Source organism: Rhododendron vialii, chromosome 2a (genome assembly GCF_030253575.1).
Source record: "Rhododendron vialii isolate Sample 1 chromosome 2a, ASM3025357v1".
Classification (NCBI taxonomy): Eukaryota; Viridiplantae; Streptophyta; class Magnoliopsida; order Ericales; family Ericaceae; genus Rhododendron; species Rhododendron vialii.
This window is the reverse complement of record NC_080558.1, coordinates 2354871-2381547: the sequence shown is the minus strand read 5'-3', so window position 1 is coordinate 2381547 and position 26677 is coordinate 2354871. Positions and strand designations below refer to the sequence as shown.

Genomic DNA, 26677 nt, shown 5'->3' with positions numbered 1-26677 from the left:
TGGCAGTCACATTGCTTTTCCCCCTTGGAACGCCCAAATCCCTCCGCTCCGCCGCCGAATTTACGAGCTTTGTTTCGTTCTCGACTAGAAATGGGGTTGATGCGGCAGTGAAATGCTCTGGTGTCTGGTTGTGGTGATGGATGAGGTGAAGTTGGTTGTTCAAGTGTCGAAGTTTATGGGATCCGAGGGGTTTGGTGGCGGTGGCAGTAGGGTGGGGGTTACGGTTACGGAAGTTGAGGTCGGGCCGAACGATGACCGGTGATAAGCACCTGAGAATGTAATGTAGGGTGCGCTAGTGCTTAGTTTTAGTTTAATTTAAAGTATTAATTAGTTATTATTAATGATTTTTGCTTGTAGAGTGTTTTGGTTATGTTTTGTAGATAAATCGCCAAATAGAAGAATTTTTGAAGTCCTAATGCATGTCAAGGTGGGGAAACAACCCGGGATGTCCAAATGAATTGCCAATGTCAATTGCCTGATGCAGAAGTTGGTTAGCCGAGCAGAGTTGGTTCGCCTGGAGCAGAACCTGTCATCCCCGGAAGCTGAACCTATCCAATGCCCAAGGCAGTAGAGCAGATTTGCCCGAGCAAGAGGAAGTCATTGCCCGAGCGAATTCTGAGCTAGTGAGCTCGCATCGAATGGACCTAAAAATCCTTTACATCGATGCCGAGGCCCCTAAGTGGTCCAGCCCCTTAGCCACCTCGGCATCGACTGGGATAAAACACTTTACATCGATGCCGAGCCCCTTAGTGAAGCACTCTAAGGCCGTTGCCATCGATGCCGAGGGGCTTAGGATGGATTTCAGGAGCATCTCGGAATATTCTAGGCGTGGATCTTAGAAGTATGAAAAGGCATATTCATTGTTATTGTACAAAAAGTAGGTGTTAGATTTGCATACCTAATTTAGATTCTAGATCTAGTATTTTCAAATTGTATCTTGAGTGTTCTTATTTTTCAGTTTTAAATACTCCTTAATTTCTTGCCCTTAGTTTGTTTACTTTTTGTTATGTTGCACTTAATTAAAGTTGTTATTTTCTCCCCGATCTATCTTAATCTCTAGTTTATTTCTAGTGTTGTTATTTCAATTATGTTGAGTAGATTTTTTGCTTGCTTTTATCTTTTTAGATATGAGTGAGTAGTTTCAAGGGTTAGGTCATGGGGTGATTAGTACCTCATGGCTCGGGCGAAAATTGCATTTTGCACCCAATAAAGCTTTGAACTTTGATTTGAAAATTGATGTGGGGTTCGGGTTTGTTTTGTCAAATCACCGAGGTGTTTACCTCTTTGTTCATGTGTAGGTGGGAGCTTCGCCTACCCACCAACAACATGATGCATAGAGCTCTGTCAGCTCGAGGTCTTGTCAAATGAAATTCTAGAGCTAGCTTGGTTCTCAATCATTTTAATCTTCCAATTTGAGAACCTTACTCGAGTATCTTAAATTGTGTAATTGGGTGTAAGAGTGTGATTTAGCTTGAGTCTATTGAGTGTTAATAATTCCTAGACCTAAGCCTCTCTTCTCTATGTAGTTAATTCGTTTTAATTTAGGCCTTTTATTTCACGTTTAATGTATAACCAAAGTTGGCTGTCCTAAAGGCCGAAAGCCCTTACTTGCATCTACAAATCCGATGCAAGCCTTTATAATTATTCCCTTGGGTACGATCCCGGATTTCCGGTTTATTATGCTTCAACCGACGTGTTAAGCCCTACGCTTGGGGTATTATTCCACATTATCATCGGAGTAATCGAAGCAACCGGAACCCGCCACCACCATCATCGTTGTTTCTGGATTCGTCGACGGGGCCGAGCAGGACAATGACCGGAGCCCGCCGCCAAGATCTATGAGTTGTTCTTTTTTTTTTTTTTTTAGTTCAGATCTAGGAGTATATGGAAATTAACGCTGTTGACACTGTTAATTTATTGGGAATTAACACTGTTAACATGGTTTCGTCTTCTTTTTTTGCAATTAGCACTGTTAATTGTAAATTTAGACAGAATTTAACACTGTTAATTATAAATTTAGACAAAGTTTAACACTGTTAATCGCAGCGATGGTGGTGGTGATGGTTGAGCAGTGGTGGTGGTGATTGTGATGGCGGCATGGTGGTGGTCATTATGGTGGTGGTGGTGGCGTTGTGGTGGCGGCAACGATGGTGGTGGTGGAGTGATGACAGTGGTGGTGTTGGCGATGGCTTGGTGGTGATGGCGGTGTAAGAGGTTGTATGGGCCGAAGGGTATTTTTGAAAGAAATTAATGGACAGAACTTAGTCGGCTATGAACTTCTTTTGAAATTAGTGAATAAGATCTATTGAGACATTGTCCACCTATATAAGACCGGCCGGGAAGAAGCCCAAAAAATTTTCAAAGGTTGCCTTGGATTTGCTCCAAAATGTAGATAGGCCATACTCAACAAGCCCAAAAAGCCCATTTTCAAAATCCAGTTTGTGACCCAAACGTCGACGTTGCGGCTTGTTGAAGATTTAAAATTGCGGCCAGAAGTAAACAGTTTGTGTCTGACGCACAAACGTTAGCGGTGTTATTGAAATTGTAGTAGTTAGCTGCCATGACACAAACTTTGCGGCAATAATGAAAACGTTTGCGGTTGGAATATATTTATGACTTTTTTTTAACAATGCGGCTCCGTTTTCCACGGCTCCTATTTCTTTTTTTTTGAAAATGTCATAAACCCATCGGGCAAACGTTTTCCACTATTTCTGAGGTCTACAAACATGCATATCTCTCTCTCTCTCTTGGGCGACCGCTTTTCTCACTGATTGAACAGCAAAACGGGAGAGGCTCTCTTTGAACTCGAGCTTGTTCTTCGATCCAAGCAGATATTTCTATATATAATCTCTGCATTTGATGGAATTTGGATGGTTACTAAGTCGAACAGAGTTATTTTACCATCTGGGTAAGAGCCCAATGCTTCGAATATCAGTTTCTTGATCACAAAGTCCGGTACTTTGTATAGTTGCCCTTTTTGTTTTCTTGTAAATCCATTGCTAAAATAGGAGAGATTCACAATTTGCTTTAAAACTCTAGCTGAAAATTAATCTTTGAAGCTTCATTTGGTGCTCTTTGTTTACTTTTTAGATGGGTTTTGATTAGTGTGTCTTAACTACTCTTGGTTTGCATGCCTGAAGTGAAGTACTATCAACGCCCCCCTCGATCCTTGCACTCCTGGGAAGCCTGGTTGTGATCCACTAGCCTTGGTGGGGTGGTAGAAACCAATGCGCGATTGGTCCCTCACGAGTCACGGGACCCACCGCGGGTCTGGAATCTTTATGGTCATGCCAGCACGGGCCGGTCTCACACTTGAAGAGGTTGGAAGTTGCTATAGCTGGTTGCTCCCTCCACCCTTTTGGAGTAGTGAAAACAAGAAAAATGTGGGTCTGTAGTTTGGAATGTATGGGTATTCTCTGTGGTTTTCTAGACATACTCAAATTGAATGTATGTAATATCTTTGTTTCTTTGAATTTTGATGGTTACTTAATCCAACAAAGTTAAGACAGCAACCGGGTAAGAGTCCGATGCAGACATCGATTGCTTCTTCACCATGCCCGAGTCTTTACAGAGTTTCCCTTCTCATTTTCTTGAATATTCCTTGGTAAATTGGCCATAGTATGTTTAGAAAGTTAGTTTAAGTCGATGCTGAAGGTATATTTTGTGTAAATTGCTTTTACTTCTTGGGGAATTATTGGAGGTAGCTATTCTTTTTCTGCACTTCCGAAGGGAGTATTATCGAGAGAAGTGTGGGATTAGTCGACAATTATAATCTCTCATTTGATTGAACTTCGCTCAGTTGTAAATCCAATGAAGTTAGGATACCATCTGGGTAAAAGCCCAGTGTTGCCTATATCAGTTTCTTCATCACAAGCCTGAGACTTTAACAAGTTTCTCCTTACATTTTGTTGCAATTTTGGAGTGAAGTTCACAGAGTTACAATTGTAAAGTAGGAAACTAGCTGAAAATGAACCCTCGTGGAGTTGCATTTGTTCTTTTGGGTCATGTTTGTTTGGTCGGAATAGATAGGTTGGGCATATGTAACTCCATTGAATGGGTAATCCTATTGGGTTAACAGAGGGGATTACTACTAGTCTACTATCACATCTCTGATTGGCGGGGGGTTGTTTGTCCAACGAATTCGCTATGCTCTGCTAATTCTTATATTCATAAGCCAGAAATGCTCTCTCTCCAAGGGGTTTTCATCCAAACCTTTGCCTAATCCAGCCAGTCAAATGAGTGCTTTGTGTTTACTTTTAGGTGGGTTCTGATTATTGTTTGTTGTAGATTAGTAATCATTGGTTTGCACATCTGAATTGAAGTATTACCACTTACCAGATAAAGGTTGGTTTATGTTTATGCCTTTATGGTGTGATATGAATTGTCACATTCCAAAATGAGAAGTGACCGGCCGTGAACCACAATGCCAGCTCATGAAACACGCAACCTAAAATAAAATAAGTCATTGATCAATAAATATTTTTTTGTTATTAAATAAATCTCAATCATAAGCATGGGGCACGAACATCCCATGAACCAAACAATCTCAAAAAGATTCAAGTATCTGAAAAAAAATGTTTCAATTACGGAAGCGATAAATAAAATACTAAATTATGATGCGACACCCTAAGAAGGTCAAACAACAGAACACCCTGAGATACCGCCAGAGTTCTCCTAACTGCCCAACTTGCTTGAAAAAGAAGTTGAAATAAATCCGTCAGCTGACGAGCTCAGTGAGTAGTAAAGCATGTATATTAGAATAAAGTTATGAAATAGGGATCAAAATAATTTACTATGTCAATATAAATTTGGCATAGAGGAGAACAATAAAATAATCAATTAATCCAATAAACGATTCATTCGATAAATCATAATGGTGTCCTACAATCCAATCTCCAACAACAATGAGAACCACATACCAACAATCAATAGTACCAATGCCATGTGAATAAATGTCTCATAATTGGATCCAATATCGAAACTTAGAGTCACCACGATGTAGTCAGCCCGTGGACATTTCCCTAAGAATGATCCGGTCAATAACAACCGTTGAGCATTAGGGTCACCAGGCCTAATACCGGTTCTTCCCTAATGCCGGAGTCATCCGCACACAGAGGATTATTTTCCTGGATCTTCCAAAAATATTGTTACCCATCAATATCCACAAAGTTCTCACCAAAAGATTACTCGAATAACAATAGTTTCAGCCAATACCGCATGCCAATTAATTGTTATCCAAGTATATCATTATGTGTTTCCAATTTCAACATAAATTTGCCAAACACGAATAAGGGACACGGGGAAGTTCGAAAAGTATGTAACATGTTTAACCCACTTCACCTGAGCCAAAAAAAATGCGACGTCGAACCATCGGCAAAACGAGGCCTAACCTGATACAAGGCATCATATAGTAATATTATCACCAATTCTATGAGTATAATATTATCTACAGTAGTGTAAAGTCACCTGAAACTATACTAATCTGAGCCTAAAAATGATTTAGGACTGATCCTTACCAAAATAACCATTATTCAATTCCATTCCATTGCTATAACCTTCTGTTCAACCACGTACACCCGATCCAAGATGATTTGTTCTCTAACATTCCCACCTGTCTCTCCCTAACCCATTCAAATCCATAAACACGTACCATTCAACCACTAGCACACACTCACCCCCCACGTGCACCACAACACACCCAACGGGTCTCCCACTGCCAATATTTTTTAGTGGACCTTTGAGCAACTAAAACATAATCCGCATTTGTCCCGCATCGACCCCATTGATACGCCACCAAAAACCCAAGTTTTGTTCCTCCATGTTTAACTCAACTATTGTAACGAGGAAAAAGAAAACGAGGAAAAACAGGAGCAAAGAATGAATAGGACAAACCACTTACTCGATTGATCAATAATCTGTCCAACCAGTTGATTGTGGTTTCTCTCTTCTCACAACAGTTCTATCAAACTTCTTCTCCCAAAGTTCTTTCCAACTACAACCCTATTCGGTGTATATATCTCCTATCTCCTAAAAGTACGTTTATAAAACTACCCACTACTATTGAACACCCACAATTATAGCCACCTGGTTAAACAAAATATCTAAAATTCTATCCGAGGTAAAAATTAAATTACTATGGTTAATTAAGCTCATACCCTTGTAGTTATAATAACGACAATTGTATTTGTTGTGTACGCAAAAATAATTACCTGGACCCACCATACACCCCATTAAATAATGGCCAAAATAATTAATAAAATAATTTTAAAATCTAGGACCGTTATAAATACTTTACATCCTCCTTAAAATAAATTTCGTCCTCGAAATTGCATACTAACCTCAATCATACAAATGTGGGTACTTCTCGCGCATCTCCTCATCACGCTCCCATGTAGCTTCTTCAATCGTGTGATTGAACCACAATGCTTTGACCAATAAAATCGTTTGTTGCGAAACACCTTCTCCCTAGTATCTAGAATCTCAATAGGTTGCTCATCATAGGTTAAATCATCTTGAATATGAAGTGACTCGTAATCAATAACATGGGACGGACTAGGGGTGGCAAATTGAACCCAGACCCATTAACAAACCCAGACCCATCAACTAGAAAATAGACCCAACCCAACCCATTTATTAGTTGGGTAAGAATGGTTTCAAACCCTCAACTAACCCATTATTAGTTGGGTCATAATTGGGCATTAATTGGGTCAACTTATATGGACCCAATGGGCAATGAAAGAATAAGCCCACCCAAATTTCATCTTTTAATTGGTCCCAAATTCCATCTCGCTCTCTCTCCCCCCCTGCCCCCTCGCTTTACCCCCCCTGCCCCCCCCCCCCCCCCCCCCCCCCCCCCCCCCTCTCTCTCTCTCTCACCCCCGCCCCTCTCTCCCCTGCCCCCCCCACCCCCCCCTCTCTTTCCCCCCCGCCCCCTCTCTCTCTCTCTCTCCCCTAGAGCATGGCCTTCTCCCTCTTTCATTCAATTATTTTGTGCTACATTACACGGGTTCAAAAATATTCTAAATGGTCCGAATTAAAAATCAATTGTGACCGGTAACAATTATTTTGACCAGTCAAAATTGAAAACACATCTCATCCATTAATTGCGCGAATGGATCCGTGAAATTGTGCTCCGCCGTGAATAAATTTCTCTCATGGTAGTCCCGCAAAGGGTTTGGATTAAAAAATTGACTTATTTTTTTTTCCTTATTCAATTTTTTTTTTGCATTTTTTTTGTTTTGTGTCATATTTTTGTGACTTATTAATTTGTTTTGATAAGAGGAATCAGAAAAGTAAAAAAATTTGATCGAAACTTATAATTTTTTGAATAAAGACAAAAAAAAATCAATAAGACAAAAAAAATTACTTATTCTCGTCTTTTTGAAAAAATTTATGAGTTTCGATCATAATTTTTTTTACTTTTCTAATTTTTCGATCATAATTTTTAGTTTATATGTAATTGGGTTAATGGGCGGGTCGGGTTTGCTTTAAAATAAATGGGTCGGGTTGGGTATGGGTAATTAGACTCATAGTTAATGGGTCTAAATGGGTCAATGACCCATTAAAGACCCAACCCACTAACAACTTACCCAATTTGACCCAAACCCGCCCGTTTGCCACCCCTAGGACGGACTATGCACATACCTCCTCAACATTGATACATGAAAACTATTATGAACTTCAGCCAACCTACCGGCCTCCTCATCAATCCTTTCCAAAACCTCAAATGGTCCAATATAGCGAGGACTCAACCCTTCTTCTTCTTCTTCTTCTTCTTCTTCTTCTTTTTCAACCCGATTAACTCCTTTCCACGGGGACACCTTAAGAAGTGCAATATCTCTAGTTAAAAACTTCAAATCCGTCCAATGACTGTTCAAAAAAGTATCTTACAATATGACTAGAAATTGAACTAGCCCAAATCTATCAAAGAAGTTAATCAACCAACCCCATCAATCAAATTAAGACTACCAAAATTGTAAAAGAATGTCAAATTGTAAAAGAACGTCAAATTAAGACTACCCTCCTTCTTCTTCTTCTTCTTCTTCTTCTTCTTGTTTATGTTTATGCCTTTATGGTGTGATATGAATGGTCAGGAAAAATTGACGAGTCAAGAAACAAATGTTCTTATGGCGTGCAAAGCTGATGCTCTTAGGTAATTTACAGTTGGTGGTACTGTTGCTGCTGGTGTCACTTGGCTAGGTATTTAGGCGCATTTATTACAAAGTAAATCCTCTTTGTAATAGAATTGTTGGTTTGAGTGATGTTTTCAGATGTACATTTTGGTACTGCCACTTATCTTTAAAAGCCTTCGATTAGAAAGTCTATTGGGATTTGGTTTCATGGTTTGATGTACAATGTTGTTGTTGGGTCATGTAGTTTTAAACTTTTAATTTCTCTACCCATAAATGTTGGTTTTCTCTGGCATTGTCTTCCGGTATACATGATACTAACAGTGACCTTTTTACTTTTGTACTTGAATTCATATTTCAAAACTTTGGACTTCTTTGTATTTGTCTCTAGCAATGTTTGTTATCTCGGCACAGTGTTCTAGTATACCGTTACATCGATATCTTTTGTGCTTTCTAATTTTTATTTCTCCCTTCAACTATATGGGTTGTAGATGTGTATGTGGTGGTTTCTTGGTGCAATGAGGAGGTTTAGTAATTTGTGAAACTAATAAATTGTCCTTTTTTGCAGCAACTCGAAGGCTACGTACTTTATTTCGCATCAGTAGGGAAGACTCTCTCTCTCTCTCTCTCTATATATATATGTGTGTGTGTGTGTTCGTTCTTCACTGGAGGCAGAAGTGGAAGACTTGCTGATCATTTTGATTAGATGGTTCTGAGAACATGTGAAGAAAACATACTTCCTTAATGCTGCCATCTTCGTTGTCTGTGTCGAAAGAAAGTAACAAGCTTTTATGCAGCAAATTCTCCAATCTCCTACATAAGGTTGCTCTAGAAATCATAAGGAAAGCCGAAAATAAGCATAGCAAATTAATTCCTGAACTATTAGCTCCACTGTTGCGAATTCTGACCAAGGAAAATTGTGTTTATTGAATCTTTGAAACTTATGAAGCCACTAAAATTACATCATGAGAAAATTTCCATACAAAATTCGTAGACGACATGACCACTTCTAGACTGACACAACATTCATCCTGGTCAAAGTGTGTCTTGTTTCCCAATTTTTGAAAACTAGAAATGATGAGGATGCAAAACAAGGAAGAGAGACCCTCGTAACCTTTGGATTGAGAAAACCAAGAGAAGATGTCGGAAGCGAGCTGCTTCGATTTCAAGAGGGGATCACGGCCACCCCACTGGTTCTGGATCGCCATTTGAAGCATGTTCCATCGGGACAGGAGCATTGCGATTCCCTCGAGGAGAAGAGAGTCGGCCTTTGGCTTAACTGATGATTCCATTTGGAAAATTTTGAAGCTCCTTCCCCTTGCGAGACACCCTTTTGTGTTTGGCCTTTGGTTCTGACCTCCGGCCGCCTCTCTCTCTCTCTCTCTCTCTCAGATATCTGACCTCCCCACTTAGATAGAGAAAGCGGAGACAGAGAGACAGAGAGACAGTGGAGGTTGAACATTGTCCGAATATACGCTACCCTTTCGAGAGATTATGCAGGTATGGTTACTCCATATTGTATTAATAGACACAGAGAATCTTGTACCTAGATCAATTCAAGTTCAAAAAATAGGATTCGAGCACGGTGCCGCATGAATCATCAATCACGAGTCTCGCATGAATTTGTGAATTTGGAGAGCCTTGGATACCAGGGTGCTGCAAAAGCATTTAATTATTTTTCCGTAAGTATAGGAATTTTTTTTTTCTAAAATTCTTTTGCTGTCTTTTGTTTCAGTTATTCTTAGTTAAACAAGGAGTTTAACAAAGTGAAAGGAATAGTCGAAATGCATGTGGGTTGCCCATTGTTTTGTGAGGTGCATATACATCAAACAATTTTGGACGTACCTGTGTTCGAGGAGGGCAAGGTAACACGACTCTTCATGAGTATTTGGCATTAGCTTAGACTGTTAAAAGACTTTTTCATTGCTGCATTTAGGTTTCCTTGTACCTCCACAACCCCATATGCAGCCACCAACCCAACACCACTAGCAACCATGACTCCCTCTCCAAACACACTATGCCATACCAACTTCCTCGCCTCCCTCCTCGAATCCGCCCAAAATCCTCAATTCCCTCTCCCTCTCCTGCATTTAGGTTTTACATGACTTCATGGTTGAATGAATAAAATTTAGTAAGTTCACTTTTTAATATATATTTGCCTTTCATTTTATCAAAAATAATGGTATTCTATCACTAAGTTCTTGATGCCCGATTGACACGAGTCGTTACACAGATATACTATATCTTGGAATCTACATCACAAACGGCTTAGATTAAACTGAACTTGGGAAGCAGCCGTACACGAACCGAGCCATTCTCGAGCAGCTTGAGGCTCAGCTCGTTATGGGCTCAGCTCGGATCATTAAAAAGCGAGTCAAGTTCAAACTCAAATTTTAAGCTCGTTTAGTAAACAAGTCAAACCTCGAGTTTGTTGTAACTCGGCTCATTTATAAAAGCTCAACTCTTTTGAAGCAGCTCGACTTGTTTGTAGAGGCTCATTTAGTAGACGAACCGAAGTAGAACACCTTGAACTACATGAGCCGAGTTCGAGCTAAAACTAGACTAGTTTTAAACGAGCCAAGCTCAAACACTTCAAAACTCGATAGGGCTTGTTCGCATCCACAGGGTCCAATAACCTCTCTTCTGTTGGTTGTAGGGGCTAGTAATAGTTGGCCCAGACATTCTCGTTGCTGCATTTGCCATGCACCAACCAAACCACCACCACCTCTAGCAAAACCTTAACTTGCTCTCCCCAAAATGCCCTTCCTAACCTCCGCTGCCACTACCTCCCTCCTCGAGTCCGCCATGTCAACTCAATCCCCCCTCCTCGGCCACTCCACCCACGCCCAAATCCTCAAAACCCTCTCCACCAATCCTCCCTTCCTCTCCAGCCACCTCATCCACATGCACTCCAAACTCGACCTACCCAGCTCAGCCCACCTCATCCTCCGACTCACCCCAACTCATTCCGTTGTCATCTGGACCTCCCTCATCTCCAGTGTGTAACAAGCCCCCGGGTAGAACTCGCCCCCAAAAGCTAGCCAATGAGGGAAGGGTGCCCAAGGACTTATTAACCCCCCATCGAGAGCCCATACCCCCGATGTGGGACAAGTCCCATACCTTGCACTGGGATCATAACAAAGGTAACATGCAAATAGAGCCAGTAGCTGTGTTGGAAAGGAAAATGGTGAAGCGTAATAATCGTGCCGTAGTTCAGTGGTTGGTGCAATGGTCCAGATCATTCCCAGAAGATGCCACGTGGATCGACTATGAAGAGCTTATCTCAAAATACCCATAATTTCCTTAACCTAGAAGTGATCAAGAGGGCAGGTGTGCAAACTACAGAAACAGATCCACTACCTGTATCTGTGGCAGATGGAACTAAAATGATTAGCACAGCACTTTGTAAAGGCTTCAAGTGGGAAATGCAAGGCACAGTTTTCCAAGCTGATATGAGGGTCCTACAGCTCAAGGGTTGTGATATGGTTCTGGGCATACAGTGGTTGGCAACTTTAGGACCAGTTAAATGGGACTTTAAGAACTTGTGTATGGATTTTTCTCTTAATGGAAGGAGGCATGTTCTAAGAGGGGGGAAGAAGGAAGTATTGCAGGTGGTTGGCCCAGAAAAAATGCAGAAGCTACTTCTTAAACAACCACAAGGACTGGTGGCACAAGTCTTTGCTTTGCAAGTTGAAGAGCAGTCTGAACCTACAAGCATTGAAGTGCAGCAGTTGTTAGCCAAGTATGATGGAGTATTTCAAGAACCCAAGGAGTTACCTCCTTCACGAGCACATGACCATCACATTCCATTAAAACCAGGAGTTGAGCCACCCAATTCAAGACCATACAGGTACCCCTATTTTCAGAAAACTGAAATAGAGAAACAAGTAAGGGAAATGCTGACATCAGGGGTAATACAAGCTAGTGTAAGCCCTTATTCCTCACCTGTTTTATTAGTTAAGAAGAAAGATGGAACATGGCGTATGTGTGTAGACTACAGGGCTTTGAACACTATCACTGTTAAGGACAAATTTCCTATTCCTGCCATAGATGAATTGCTGGATGAGTTGTGTGGAGCTAAGTACTTCTCTAAATTGGACCTACGGGCTGGATACCATCAAATTAGAGTGTTCACACCTGACATTCCAAAAACAGCTTTTAGAACTCATGAAGGACATTATGAGTTTGTAGTAATGCCTTTTGGATTGACTAATGCTCCTTCTACTTTCCAAAGTCTCATGAATGAGGTCTTTAAAGCATACCTCAGAGATTTCATTTTGGTTTTCTTTGATGATATACTGGTATATAGTAATACATTTGGGGACCATTTGAGGCATTTGGACCAGACACTAAGGCTACTGCAGAAACATCAGCTCTATGCTAAAAGATCAAAGTGTGTATTTGCCAAACAAGAGGTAGAATACTTGGGGCATTTAGTTTCTGACAAAGGTGTATCTGCAGAAACTACTAAAATCTCAGCTATGCTTAGCTGGCCAGTTCCTCAAACAATCAAAGAACTAAGGGGATTTCTGGGGTTAACAGGCTTCCCCCTGACGAGGCTGCCACGGGATGGTCGGAGGTGCCGAGAGGGGCGACCTGCCGCCGTGGGCGTCGGCTCTAAAGGGGTGGGGTTTGTTATGATCCCAGTGCAAGGTATGGGACTTGTCCCACATCGGGGGTATGGGCTCTCGATGGGGGGTTAATAAGTCCTTGGGCACCCTTCCCTCATTGGCTAGCTTTTGGGGGCGAGTTCTACCCGGGGGCTTGTTACACCACACCTGTCCCCAACTTCTTTTTCAGTAACGATACATGAAACACAGGGTGAATTTGGGCTGTATCTGGCAATAACAACCTATAAGCTACCTTGCCAATCTTGGAAATGACCTGAAAAGGTCCATAAAACCGTGGTGCCAACTTCATGTTCCTCTGCAGAGCTAAAGATGTCTGCCTATATGGTTGTATTCTCAGAAACACCCAATCACCTACAGCGAATTCCCTTTCAGTTCTTAGCTTGTCAGCATAGTGTTTCATTCGATGTTGAGCTGAATGTAGATTCTCCCTAAGCATCCTCATACAAATCTGGCCCAAATCGAGTAATAAGCCCTTGTTTAAACAAATTCCAGTTGACTACACAGTGGGTTTTCTCGAACCACTGATACCATTGTATAGCTTTTTCCTCCAAATGCAAGATTGCTAACCTCACTTTATTGTTGTTATCAATGGAATTATACTCAAAAAACCTCTCGCATTTATAAACCCACCCACTGGGATCTTCACCAAAAAACTTAGGAAAATCAATCTTGGCATACCTGGTACCAAAAGCAGGAGAAGATTGAGATTGTGGTTGATCAAATTCACGGTGAGAAGACCCAATAATCTCCAACTGGTTGTCTCGTCCCTTCGGCGCTTCTTGAGGCTGTTTCTTTCCATAGATATGAGCAGCTATCTGATCGTATTTCAGAGTAATAGCAGTCAGCAATTCCTTAATATCCCCCAAATCTTTCAAAGAATGCTTGATTTCCCCCATCTCGGTACTGTGAACTTCGTAACCCTCCTTAAGCAGACGAATAGATTCATCCAATCTCTTGAATTCTTGGCCTCTAGTTCCATCGGCCATTGCAATGGCTCTCCACAGGCGAAGAAAAGCCTGGCTCTCGATACCAATGTAACAAGCCCCCGGGTAGAACTCGCCCCCAAAAGCTAGCCAATGAGGGAAGGGTGCCCAAGGACTTATTAACCCCCCATCGAGAGCCCATACCCCCGATGTGGGACAAGTCCCATACCTTGCACTGGGATCATAACACAGTGCTGTCCGTAATGGCCATTTCTCCCTCCCTATCCCACTTCTCCAGCATGTGCCGCGACGGCATAAACCCTAACGACTTCACCCTCCCTGTCGCTTTTAAATCCTCTTGTTGTCTCCGGTTGCCGGTTACCGGGCAATAGCTTCATGGGTTGGCAATTAAAGACGGGCAAATGGTAGATGCGTTTGTTGGGTGCAGTGCCTTTGATATGTACTGTAAGACGGGGCTTAGAGATGATGCTTGTAAGGCATTCGATGAAATGCCGCACAGAAATCTTGCGACGTGGAATGCGTGTATTTCAAATTGTGTGCTTGACGGGCGGCCTGATAGTGCTGTGTCTATGTTTATTGAGTTTCGGCGAAGTGGTTGAGGGGGCGACGCGATTACCTTTTGTGCGTTTCTCAATGCGTGTTCGGATGCTGAGGATTTGAAACTGGGGAGACAGATGGGTTTGTGATTCGGTATGGGTACGAGGCGGATGTCTCGGTTGCAAACGGTTGGATTGACTTTTATGGGAAATGTCACGAGATGGGTTGCTTTGAGGTTGTTTTTGGTGGGATGAGTAGTCGTAATAATGTTTCGTGGAGTTCGATGGTGGCTACTTATGAGTAGAATGATGAGCAAGAGAAGGCTTGTTTGGTGTTCGTGAAGGCAAGGACAGAAGGCATTGAGCCCACGGATTATATGGTTCTAGTGTTTTGAGCGCTTGTGCTGGGCTTGCAGGGCTCGAATTGGGCAGGTCAGTCCATGCACTTGCTGTAAAAGCGTGTGGAGAAAAGAATGTGTTTGTTGGTAGTGCACTTGTTGACATGTATGGGAAATGTGGAGCATAGAGGATTGTGAGATCGCATTTCATGAGATAGGTGAGAGAAATTCGGTGACCTGGAATGCATTGCTAGGCTATTGGCACACCAAGGTCATGCGGACACGGCTCTGGAATTGTTCCGAGAAATGACACGTGGAATCCATGGGGTGGGGCCCAATTATGTGACGCTTGTGTATTATCGGCATGTAGTAGGGCCGGGGTGAAAATGGGAATGGAGATATTTGAGTTGATGAGAGGGAGGTATGGGATCGAACTGGGGATTGAGCATTATGCATGTGTTGTGGACATGCTTGCGCAAGCATTGAAGGTGGAGGAAGCCTATGAGTTTATAAGGAGAATTCCATCTGGGGGGCACTTCTTGGGGCTTGTAGAGTTTATGGGAAACCAGAACTGGGGAGGGTTGCTGCTGAAAACTTGTTTGAACTTGATCCACATGACTCTGGCAACCATGTATTGCTTTCGAACGTGTTTGCAGCTTCTGGCAGGTACTTTTTTCACTTATCAGGTTTCAAAATTCATACTCCAAATAAACCTCCTGCAAGCTCCCCACGAAATGGTTTTGCTCTTTTTTGACTTCAGAAAGTCCATGTATGTATCACTCTCACAAGTTGTTTCGTTTGATTAGCTTTGTTAGACTTCAAAAGTTATTCCCCCTTAGCATATGCTTTGTATTTCTGTGTCCTTTTTCCCCCCGAGGATATACATACATCTTCTTGACTGCTCAAAGAAGTGAAGCATGGCGAGTGGCGACTTGATCAGTTGTCTCCATTTGCTGTGCTTGATAATCTTATTCCTATAGTTTTCTACGACCAAGCCCAAAAGTTATCAGGGAAAACTCTGCTCTAGCACAAGTCAAAAACATGATTCTACTGAGGTAGTTCACATGTCATTAATACCAAGAAGAAATTATCTAGGACGCAGTTTGCACGTCCTTACCTTTGGAATAGGAGCCAAGTGGATTTTTTACTTCGCAGTTGGTAGACGTTTGATAATTCTCATGGTAAAACGTTACCTGAAGTCAACTATTCATTGTTTCTTGCTGCTTGAATAACATGCGAGTCCCTTTCCTTGCTCCCTTTCTCAATGAACTCCATGAGACGAGTTGATTGAGGGCACCATATTTGAAAAAGTCTGGGCGACCCTAATAACAGGATCGCCTTCCTGATATTGTGTTTATGAATGTCTTCTGCCATTTAATGGTTTGGATTGTAGCAGTTCGATGCTTGTGATTTTGCTTTAATTTTTAACTAATCAGATTATAATTAATTCATGTAAGAAGAAGCTAACATTGTGAGGAAGGAAATGAAGGACATAGGGATAAAGAAGGGCGTGGGCTGCAGTTGGATTACTGTAAAGAACTCAGTCCATGTGACTTTTGTTTAACCCTGTATAAAGACACCAATTTTGTTTTAGAAGAGTAAGTGTAACATTTTTATTTTATTTTTATAACTGAGGTGTTTGGGTCAGTTTACATGCACTTTGACTAATCTTGGGGGCCGATTTCACCACTTTCTTGCAGGTGTCTCAATTAAAGTTAGAGCAAAATTTTGTGTGAAGACTTTGAATTGGCCTCAAAAGATTTGATAGCACCCGTGAGGTTTTAAATTTGAAAGCTTAATATAGGTGAACTCCTAAGTCGCAGGTCTCAACGACTAAGGCGAAACCTTGGGGTTAGATGATCGAGTCAATTTATTGACGATGAACAACCTAGTTATTTTAACCTTTTTATGTTTTTCCAAAATGAATACATTCTTGAAAGCAGACACAAAGAAGAAAAGAATTCTAGGCTTGGGATCGAATTTGCCTGTGCTTTTCCAAGAAAGCACGTACTATAAATTAAATACCGAAGGCTATGCATGAAGCAATGTTCCTGATTGAGTAAAGAGCACAATCCCTTCGATGACAGTGCGTTCTGCAAGCCATTGATGGATATAGAGAGTAGAGTCTTTTTATCAACTAAAGTTTTAGGGTCTATATGTCCTCGCGCTTAAGACATACTCAAAATTTAAATTAGAAAAGTACTCAGCAAGGTGTTTAATCTGTAGATTCAAGGATGATTTGACATGTATCCAAATATTCTCTGTCACAAATATTTTTTGGCAATATATGTATTATTTTTTCATGGCCTTCTACAATTTACCATGTACTCCCAAAGAATGGTTGGGATATATAAACATATATGCGTATGTATGTGTAGGTATTATCCTGATTCTTGGTTCTTAATTATTTATGATCAATAAAATAAAACAAATTGGATTAGTTGTACGACATATGGTTGATTATAGGAATAGGGAGATATTATTCGGTGATGAAACCGTTGATTTCGCAACCTTTTTTAGTTACAATTTATGCAACTTTTTCGCACATACATTTGTGCGATTTTGAGACTACAGAAATAAAAATAATAATTTCTTCAGTAATGGTTGTATATGATCCGGATTGAACCGGTTCTGTAGAAATCCATGAACCGAACCATATTACACATATGTAACCATACCATTAAACCGGTCCAATTTGGTTCGATGTTCAGTTCTAAAACATGAATATATGGAGTATAATATTCCAAAGCCCGGCACTAATTGACATTAAAAAAAAGCCCATTTATTTTTCCAGAAGCGTAGTGCCCAAGTAAAAATAAAATCGTTCATTCCTAAACCGAACAGGATCAAACTTCCTCACCACGGCTCCGTATAAGAGCTGGACGAACTCTTGGGTTTCGTTCATAATTCCAACTCGGGGTGGGAAAGACTCATTCATACTCTAGGGTTTCGATCTCTTCTACGGGTAAGTTCCGAAACACACACTCTCTCTCTCTCTCTCGCATCCAATCATACGTCAATTCCTGCATATAGAGAACGTATACCTAAATCTGAATTGAGTTAGCTGCACTAATAATCATCAGTGGGTTTAGTTATGAAGGGAGGCAAGGGTTTGAAGAAATTAGAGTACCTTTCATTGGTCTCAAAGGTATGTACGGAGCTCGAGTCAAATCTAAGGTTGAGGGACAAGGTTTTGGCCGAATTCATCACCGACATTGGTCGGAACTGTGAAAAACTCGAGGATTTCGCCGCCCAATTGAAGCAGCACGGCGCCGTAATGCCCGACTATTTCGTCCGTACGCTGTTAACTATTATTCATGCTATTTTCCCCCCCAATCCCAAGTCGAAATCAGCCAAGGAATCCGAGGGAGAAAGCAAGAAATCGAGTTTTCCAGGTCGGAAGATTGGTGATGGTAGAAAGAGAGTGAAGGAGCTAGAGAGGGAAATCGAGACGGAAACGAAGGATGATGATAGGAGGGAGAGGAGAAGGAATGATAGGCATGGGTCGGACGGGCCCGAACTGTATCAGGTGTACAAGGGTAGAGTGTCGACAGTTTTGGAAAAGGGTTGCTTTGTTAAGCTTAGTGAGTTTAGGGGTAAAGAGGGTCTGGTCCATGTTTCCGAGATTGCAACTGGAAGAAGGATTCGCAATGCGAAGGATGTTGTGAAACGCAATCAGGAGGTTCATGTGAAAGTGATATCTGTTTCGGGCCAGAAGTTGAGTCTTTCGATGAAGGATGTTGATCAAAATACTGGTGAAGACCTACTTCCGCTGAAAAAGAGGTCGGGCGATGATTATGCTTTTAGGACTAATCCTTTGGGATCAAATAGTGAGGAGCCGAAGACTATGACAGGTCTTTCTGGGATTAGAATCAATAAAGAAGATGTTCCTGTTCCTGTTCCGTCACGCCGACCCTTGAAGAGGATGAGTTCACCTGAGCTATGGGAAGCTAATCAGATGGTGGCTGCAGGAGTTATTACGAGTGTAAGGGAGAACCCCGTGTACGATGAAGAAGGCGAAGGTGCTGTATATCGAGAAGAGGGTGCTGAGGAAGAGCTTGAAATCGAGCTAAATGAAGATGAACCAGCCTTTTTGCAAGGACAAAGCCGGTACTCTGTGGACATGTCACCTGTTAAGATTTTCAAGAATCCTGAAGGGTCCTTGAGTCGTGCAGCAGCCCTCCAGTCTGCTCTCGTAAAGGAGCGGAGAGAAGTGAGGGACCAGCAGCAGAGAACAATGCTTGATTCTATTCCCAAAGATCTCAACCGTCCATGGGAAGACCCGATGCCGGAGACAGGCGGGAGGCATCTAGCACAAGAGCTCAGGGGTGTTGGTTTATCGGCATACGACATGCCTGAATGGAAAAAGGATGCTTTCGGGAAATCCCTGACGTTTGGTCAGAGATCAAAGCTTTCTATCCAGGACCAGAGAGAGAGCTTGCCTATTGCCAAATTGAAGCATGAATTGATTCAGGCTGTGCGTGACAATCAGGTTTTGGTTGTAATCGGTGAGACAGGTTCAGGGAAAACAACACAAGTCACGCAATACCTAGCTGAGGCAGGGTACACTACCAAGGGAAAGATTGGGTGCACTCAGCCTCGTAGGGTAGCTGCAATGTCGGTGGCCAAAAGGGTTGCTGAAGAATTCGGCTGCCGATTGGGTGAGGAGGTTGGATACGCCATTCGTTTTGAGGATTGTACCGGACCCGATACCGTGATTAAGTATATGACTGACGGTATGCTTCTGAGAGAGATTTTGATTGATGAGAATTTATCAAAGTATGCAGTTGTAATGCTTGATGAAGCTCATGAGAGGACAATCCACACTGATGTGCTTTTTGGACTACTGAAGCAACTTGTGAAGAGGAGGCCTGATCTTCGATTGATTGTCACTTCTGCAACATTAGATGCTGAGAAATTTTCAGGGTATTTCTTTAACTGCAATATTTTCACAATTCCTGGAAGAACTTATCCCGTGGAGATACTCTATACCAAACAGCCAGAAAGTGACTACCTTGATGCATCTCTTATCACTGTAATGCAAATCCACTTGACAGAACCTGAGGGTGATATTCTCCTCTTCTTAACCGGTCAAGAGGAGATTGATCATGCATGCCAGTGTCTTTATGAGAGGATGAAAGGGTTAGGAAAAAATGTTCCTGAATTAGTTATTTTACCGGTTTACAGTGCGCTTCCAAGCGAAATGCAATCTAGGATCTTTGAACCTGCTCCTGCTGGAAAGAGGAAAGTGGTCGTGGCAACCAATATTGCAGAAGCCTCTTTGACAATTGACGGCATATTTTATGTGATTGACCCCGGTTTCGCGAAGCAAAATATTTACAATCCGAAACAAGGGCTTGATTCACTGGTTATAACTCCCATTTCACAAGCATCAGCCAAACAGCGAGCTGGCAGAGCTGGGCGAACCGGCCCCGGAAAATGTTATCGCCTTTACACCGAAAGCGCTTTTCATAACGAAATGTCTCCTGCCTCTGTTCCAGAAATACAAAGGATTAATCTTGGAATGACTACTCTTACAATGAAAGCAATGGGGATAAATGATCTCCTATCATTTGATTTCATGGACCCGCCTTCTCCCCAAGCTCTCATTTCTGCCATGGAACAGCTGTACAGTCTTGGAGCTCTGGACGAGGAGGGGCTTCTGACTAAATTGGGTAGGAAAATGGCGGAATTTCCACTGGACCCACCGTTGTCTAAGATGCTACTAGCCAGTGTAGATCTTGGGTGTAGTGATGAGATTTTGACAATCATTGCGATGATTCAGACCGGAAACATCTTCTACAGGCCGAGAGAGAAACAAGCCCAGGCGGATCAAAAGAGAGCCAAGTTTTTCCAGCCTGAGGGAGATCATCTGACATTACTTGCTGTGTACGAGGCTTGGAAGGCGAATAACTTTTCGGGTCCGTGGTGTTTTGAGAATTTTGTTCAGTCTCGTTCCTTGAGGAGGGCACAGGATGTCCGTAAGCAGCTTCTCACCATCATGGACAGGTACTTTTCTTCTAGCCTTTTGGATGGGGTTCTGTTTTTAGTACCCTTGCTAAATTCTTTCTTTATTGACTGCTTTTGGTCTTTGCCTTGTTTACTCAATTTTAGCTTCAGAATACCTTAGCAGGAACCTGTTACAGATGTGTATATTTGCATCTGCTTCTGATTATGTTTTGGCTTAGTGCTATTGTGTTGCTGGTAGTAATAACCACACCAAGCCTATGTAGCTGGTAGTAATAAGCAGAGAGGAAATAAAAAAAACCTAGCAAGCTGTGCTTACGTGGCTAGTTTTTCTTCGTTTGGTCGATTTATTCTGTATCTATTGTCAAACAAAGGCTCCTTTTCTTATGACTTTGTAAATTGTTCCCACTGGAATAAAAGATTTCTTAATACTCTTCCTCATTTCATCATTGATTGTGTCCTGGTTAGACTCTTGCCTGCTTCTTAAGTGATGATCCTAACACTTGATTGAAAATGCTTGTTAGTCTCGTGTTTCCTACTTTGGCTCTCTCAAAGATCATTAGCATACAAGCTAACCGATGATTATGTTGCTGGTATGTGGACATAAATGTAAAGCAACTTTCTATGTTCCTTGCTCAAGTGCAACTTTGCTTGCCATTTGAGAATCAACATGAGTGGATAGAAAGGGATTCAGAGAAGTAACTATTTAGTTTCACATGAATTGAGTGGACCATAAGCTCTCAGGGGTAGATGACAGAATTTCATGAGTGAGAGAAGGCTGGAGGGAGGGAAATAAAACCTAGTGAGATTGCAAAGTCAACCTAGGAACAACACTACTGTTGTTTTTGCATAAACTCTTATGAAAAATTGGTTTCATGTTTTATGTGGGACCAACAAACTGGTAAGCTTTTGATCGGTGCATGATTAGTGATAACGCACTAAAGCATGTGTGGTTCACGTGCAAGGGACTGTAAACTTGCTACTTGTTCTATGCATTTGCAGTGCATATGTTAGGTTACTTGAAGAAAAGGTAAAATGATCTTATTTGTGTAACCTGGAGTTGAGCAACTAAGTTTGAGATTCCTATGTCGTAAGCAATTTTAATTCATGTACTAGATGTCCCATTGTTAAACTTGAGATGCTTGGTAGTTGGTATGTTGCTCACTGATTTCCTATTTCAGGTATAAATTGGATGTCGTTTCTGCTGGGAAGAATTTTACTAAAGTTCGCAAGGCCATAACTGCCGGGTTTTTCTTCCATGCCGGAAGGAAGGATCCTCAAGAAGGTTATAGAACTCTAGTTGAAAACCAACCAGTGTACATACACCCCAGCAGTTCTGTGTTTCAGAGACAGCCGGACTGGGTTGTCTACCATGAGCTAGTAATGACTACGAAGGAGTACTTGCGAGAAGTGATAGTTATTGACCCCAAATGGCTTGTGGAGCTTGCCCCAAGGTTCTTTAGAGCGGCGGATCCCTCAAAAATGAGCAAGCGCAAGCGTCAAGAACGGATTGAACCACTTTATGACAGATACCATGAACCCAACTCTTGGCGTTTGAGTAAAAGGCGTGCTTGATTTTTTCTTTATGAGTTGAGTTGAATTTCGACCCAATAGATACTTACGCAAGAGATACTTGGGGGTTACTTGTGACTTTTGTTTTGTTCAATAGGAAATCTTGTAAATATCAGCAAGTCATGGTTCTCCTACCCCGTTTCATACAATAGACTTTCACTTCCCATCTTGCCATTTTTCTGATTTCACGAGAATAGTAGGAGTAATCAGTTAGATGATTAGTTTGGTTTTGTCCAAGATATTTGTAACGAGTTCCGTATTGTAAGTGCCGTTAGGCTTACATCAATACAATTTCTAACTTTTGTCAGAAAAAAAAATCTAGAATTAATTGTTGCCAATATTTTTCTACGTGTAGTGCTCTATTCCTCACCTTTTTGTTATTGAGCTGAAATTCAAAATATATGCGTACATGTACAATACCATTTTTTTCCTTTATTATGTGAGTTGGATGTTTGTACCACTTTCACAAACAGATAGACAGTGTAACCGAACAATGTAATCTTGTACAATTGGCTTAGTTAAGGGCTAAACTATGAAAACTACTCAAGACTATTCTGAAATTTTGTTTAATGCAGAGATCATGCGTCAGGCAGGTGTGGCCAACTCGTCATCTCCAAATGACAGGATTGTACGTAGACAGAAGTCGCAGTTTGATTTTCTCTTGGCAAATAAAAATTGCTTGGAGGCCTCGGGTCTACTTAAATTGTAATCGAGCATAAAAGCGGATAATCAAAGTCGAGGTGCGTATACGGTGATGTGAGTCAACCGCTTGGTGAGATAAAAAAGATAAAGAGATCAAATCTCTTAAATATTTGGCTCCAAGTTTATTTATACATTCCCTTAGCAAAAATGTATGATTTTAACTATTGATCACCTAACTTCTTTCTACAATATTGTGGTGCTATACAATTAACTTGATTCTTTTTTCATAGATAAATAATTGTTTAACAAGCTCTACACAATTAACGGTTTAAATACTCAAAGTTGGACTCTTATTGAGCCCAATTGTACTAGATGATCCAGATTCAAGATCGGTCAAGACAAAGCCTAAAACTACTTGAAAATCCTGTGGACAAAATGGAATTTGATGTGTATAGTTGTAGAAAGGAATACTTCCGAAAGTATCGAAGAACTTAATGAGTTCGTTGAGCTGGTCATTTTTTACTGGTTTGTTCGCTAATTAGTTCAGCTTATTAGGAACAGGAGCGTTTATGGTGGTTCATTAATCTCATGGGCACAAAAGAGATGATCTCCATCCAGCTTGCAGTTGATAGTGCTTAGAGTTAAGACTGGAACTCGGGGCAGTAAATTGGCTTTTTATCAGAAGCGGAGTCAAAATTTTGATCAAAACGAAAGGGAGATATTTTCATTGGAAACTGTATATGAATGGCTAGGACCCGCAAGAGTTCCAAATTGGACCACATTAGAGGACAAGGGACCGGACCAGAGGACTACTAACCATTCATTGGGCTGTCATGAAAGTAAAAAGATTGAAACATAATGGAACAATCACTTCATTGTGGATTAAGATTAATGCTTTTTACCTAATCTTAAGATTATGCATTTTGGCGAAAAATGTGTTGGAGCTTCATTCTCGCAATGGATTATACCACAATGCATTGTAAAAAGGGAAATGATAATGTCAAAACCGTTTTTGTTGGTGCCAAAACTCAAGTGCATAAAAGTCTTGTACATTGTAAATGGTACAAGATCTACTCAACTGATTAACTAATAGAATGAGACAGGATCTAGCTCTATGACCTTTATGCTACCAACTCGTTACTACTGCCCCTAGCTTGGCAAGAGTGCTTGTATATTAGTTACATGCTAACGCTGGAGAAATCTACCAACGCTAGGCAGATAGATAGACTCCTTTCCTGCTGCGAGGAAAATATCTTTGAAAATCTGTCGGAATAATGAGTGCTCCATTTCCATCCTTCCTTTGCTAATTGCGCCTTATTAAAAATCTCCAAATCACAAAAGCCCAAACCTCCTTGGCCTTTGCATTTGCTCAAACTATCCCATTTTGCCCAATGAATCTTACACTCGCCTTCCTTGGAACGCACCAAAAATTTGAGACCGCCACTAATATTTGGTTCGTAAGCGTTTTTGGAAGCTGAAAGCAGGACATAGCATAGCACAGCAGAGTCAATAGAACAGATTTGAGAAGAGTTTCCCTTGCTGCTGAATTTTGCCCAACGTTCATGGAAGAATATTCCATTTTTGTTTGCCATGATTTCAGATTTTGAAAAGGGGAAAAGATCAGATTTTCTCTACTCACTATTTCCCCCGAATTTTAGAGTCCTAAAATCATTAGCTCGAAGTTCATGTTATTAAAAAAAGAAAAGAGTATGCGTGTCACGATGGAGTATGGCATGAGATTTTCAAAATATAGACAGAGCATATTAACGGAGGAATTGTTATGATATGGAAAACAATTCCGAGATTGGCAAGAAGCCTACCAAAAAACAATTTATTGGGCCAAGCCCAGAACACCTATTGGGTCAAACCCTAACTAAAAAAACCTATCACAAGCAACAAGAATCGCCGCCCCCTCCCCATAATGGCTGTCATAGCTCGACCACCGCGCCATAACCTTCTCCAACTGCAGTCATCACCGGACAACCATAAAACTGCACCAGAGCCTACACGAAGAACTGATCGGACCACTAGCCCGTCAGACGATGCAGGGAGCAGAACATGAGCCTTAGTTTCGTGTGTAACTTTTGTGAATTATTTATTCGTCTTGTCAAGACTAATCAGAATAGTAAAACATTATGAATTTTACCCAAATATTTTTAAGAATATCTAAGATAAAACCTCGGCTTTTGGGGCTTCGTTTTTTTTTTTTTTTTGCTAAGTTGTTTTTGGGGCTTTTTCTTTGATATTTTCAAAAATATTTGAGTAAAAGTAAATTTTTAAAATTTTTTATTTCTCTCTTTGAGATGAATCTATAATCCATAAAAATTAGGCGCAAAACTAACAAATGCGATATTTTTTTTTTAACTACAAAACAAAAAAAAACTTAGTGAAACAAAGAGTTAGCAGCGGGCTTTAAGTGCTCCAATGGACCATGTTTTGGGTGAATGAAAAGGCTGAGTAACCTAAATCCGAGACTGACTTGGGAGCTAACCAGTCCAAGCCCAATGAGGATACCTATAAAGGCCGGCCGGAGCACTATCTGAACTACTCCAACAAAGGCCCAACCTCCCCTTTTTTACCGTAAATTATTCCAAGCCCTTGGAGGGCCACGCCATTTTTAACATGCAAGTGGTGCCCCACATGATCAATTATAGAAGGGCAAGTTCTAAAATGATCTCGACGAGTTCTAAAAAGTAAATGGTTTCGATCATTGCTAAGGGCCCAAAAAAGGCCAACAATGGATCCAAAGTGGTTGAGAGTCTAATTGATTAAGACTATTGCCCATCATAGAAAGATTTGTGGATAAACTATCTGTGAGCCATGCCACATCAATAACGTTCTGATAACCCAAAAACGGAAGTCCACCACCGTTTGAGACAATAGGTAGCCACACCCGCGTACGCGACAAGCTTAACTTAGCATGGGGCCCACTCTCTTGTTAGTGAATATTGTTTTTGGGAATTTCGGAGTTCGAAAACTTTTGAATCCCATCACACAATCTTTTTGTTGGCCATTCCCGCACTGTGTTCCCTTACTAGGCTTACTCGGCTACTCGGATCTAATAGGTGATCAGAATAATTTATTTCGTCCCTTGAGAGCGTTATTCATACAATAAATAAACTTTGATCCGCTATGATACAGGAACAAAATAAATTTGTCCAAGAGGCAAAGTCACACACAATCTCGCCTTCGTCTTCTCCCCTTTTCTTTTAGTAACAGGTTTTTCTTCTTCCCTTGGCCTCCGACCAAAATTGATCTCGTCGGTTTGCAGCACCATCACTTTTCCGGTGAATGTAAGACAAACAAATCGAAAGACAAAACAGTATAGTAATACCACAGGGGATTTTCATTGCCTCCTCTTAAGGGAAATGCTAGGGACACATCAATGTATCACATCTCAATCACACCCGTCTCACATGCATGTGTGAAAATTTCACAATAAATGCTAGGAATCCACATGTATTTTAGTGGGGTATGGTTGAGGTGTAACAAATTGATTTGCCCCTAACATCTCCCTCCTCGTAATGAGAATAATTTGGAGTGGTCCCATACTCCACAATGGTTTAAAACTTGGTCCGAGATTACCACAAATCTACATATGCACAATTGCACATAATCAAAACAATTATGCTCTCGCTGGGGATTTTTATTGGGCGAGACTATTGCTTTTTTTTGGTTTCTTTCTATCACTACACATTATGCTCTCTCTAACTGAATCACTTCCATAACTGACGTTCTTAAGAGAACTAACGATAGTTCATGGTGAGCCCAGTTGCGGTCCATAATTCATGGTGAGGCGGTAGTTGCTATGGTTCTTTGGTCCTTTCTAGGGCCCGCCGCGGGTTTGGAGTCATTAGGGTCATGCTCAGGGGAGAGTTGTTATGCCCGGTCGCTCCCTTCTCCACCATTTTCGATAGG

The 26677-nt window shown here is 41.2% G+C and overlaps 1 protein-coding gene and 1 pseudogene across 1 annotated transcript; both read left to right on the top strand.

Moving 5' to 3' along the window:
* Positions 1-13750: 13750 nt before the first annotated feature.
* LOC131316318 (pentatricopeptide repeat-containing protein At4g14850-like) lies at positions 13751-16102 on the top strand (annotated as a pseudogene).
* A 131-nt stretch (positions 16103-16233) lies between these two features.
* On the top strand, positions 16234-22281 carry LOC131310055 (probable pre-mRNA-splicing factor ATP-dependent RNA helicase DEAH5). Its single transcript, XM_058336855.1, has 2 exons — positions 16234-20587; positions 21727-22281. Exons 1-2 carry the CDS (start codon positions 17673-17675, stop codon positions 22118-22120), a joined length of 3309 nt encoding a protein of 1102 aa, XP_058192838.1. The 5' UTR covers positions 16234-17672; the 3' UTR covers positions 22121-22281.
* The last annotated feature ends 4396 nt before the right edge of the window (positions 22282-26677 follow it).

Bases quoted from the DNA above. Each gene is read 5' to 3' on its own strand.
- LOC131310055 (XM_058336855.1), top strand. From the start codon at position 17,673: ATGAAGGGAGGCAAGGGTTTGAAGAAATTAGAGTACCTTTCATTGGTC. The intron at 20,588-21,726 runs GTACTTTTCTTC...TTCCTATTTCAG, and splicing joins CTTCTCACCATCATGGACAG to GTATAAATTGGATGTCGTTT.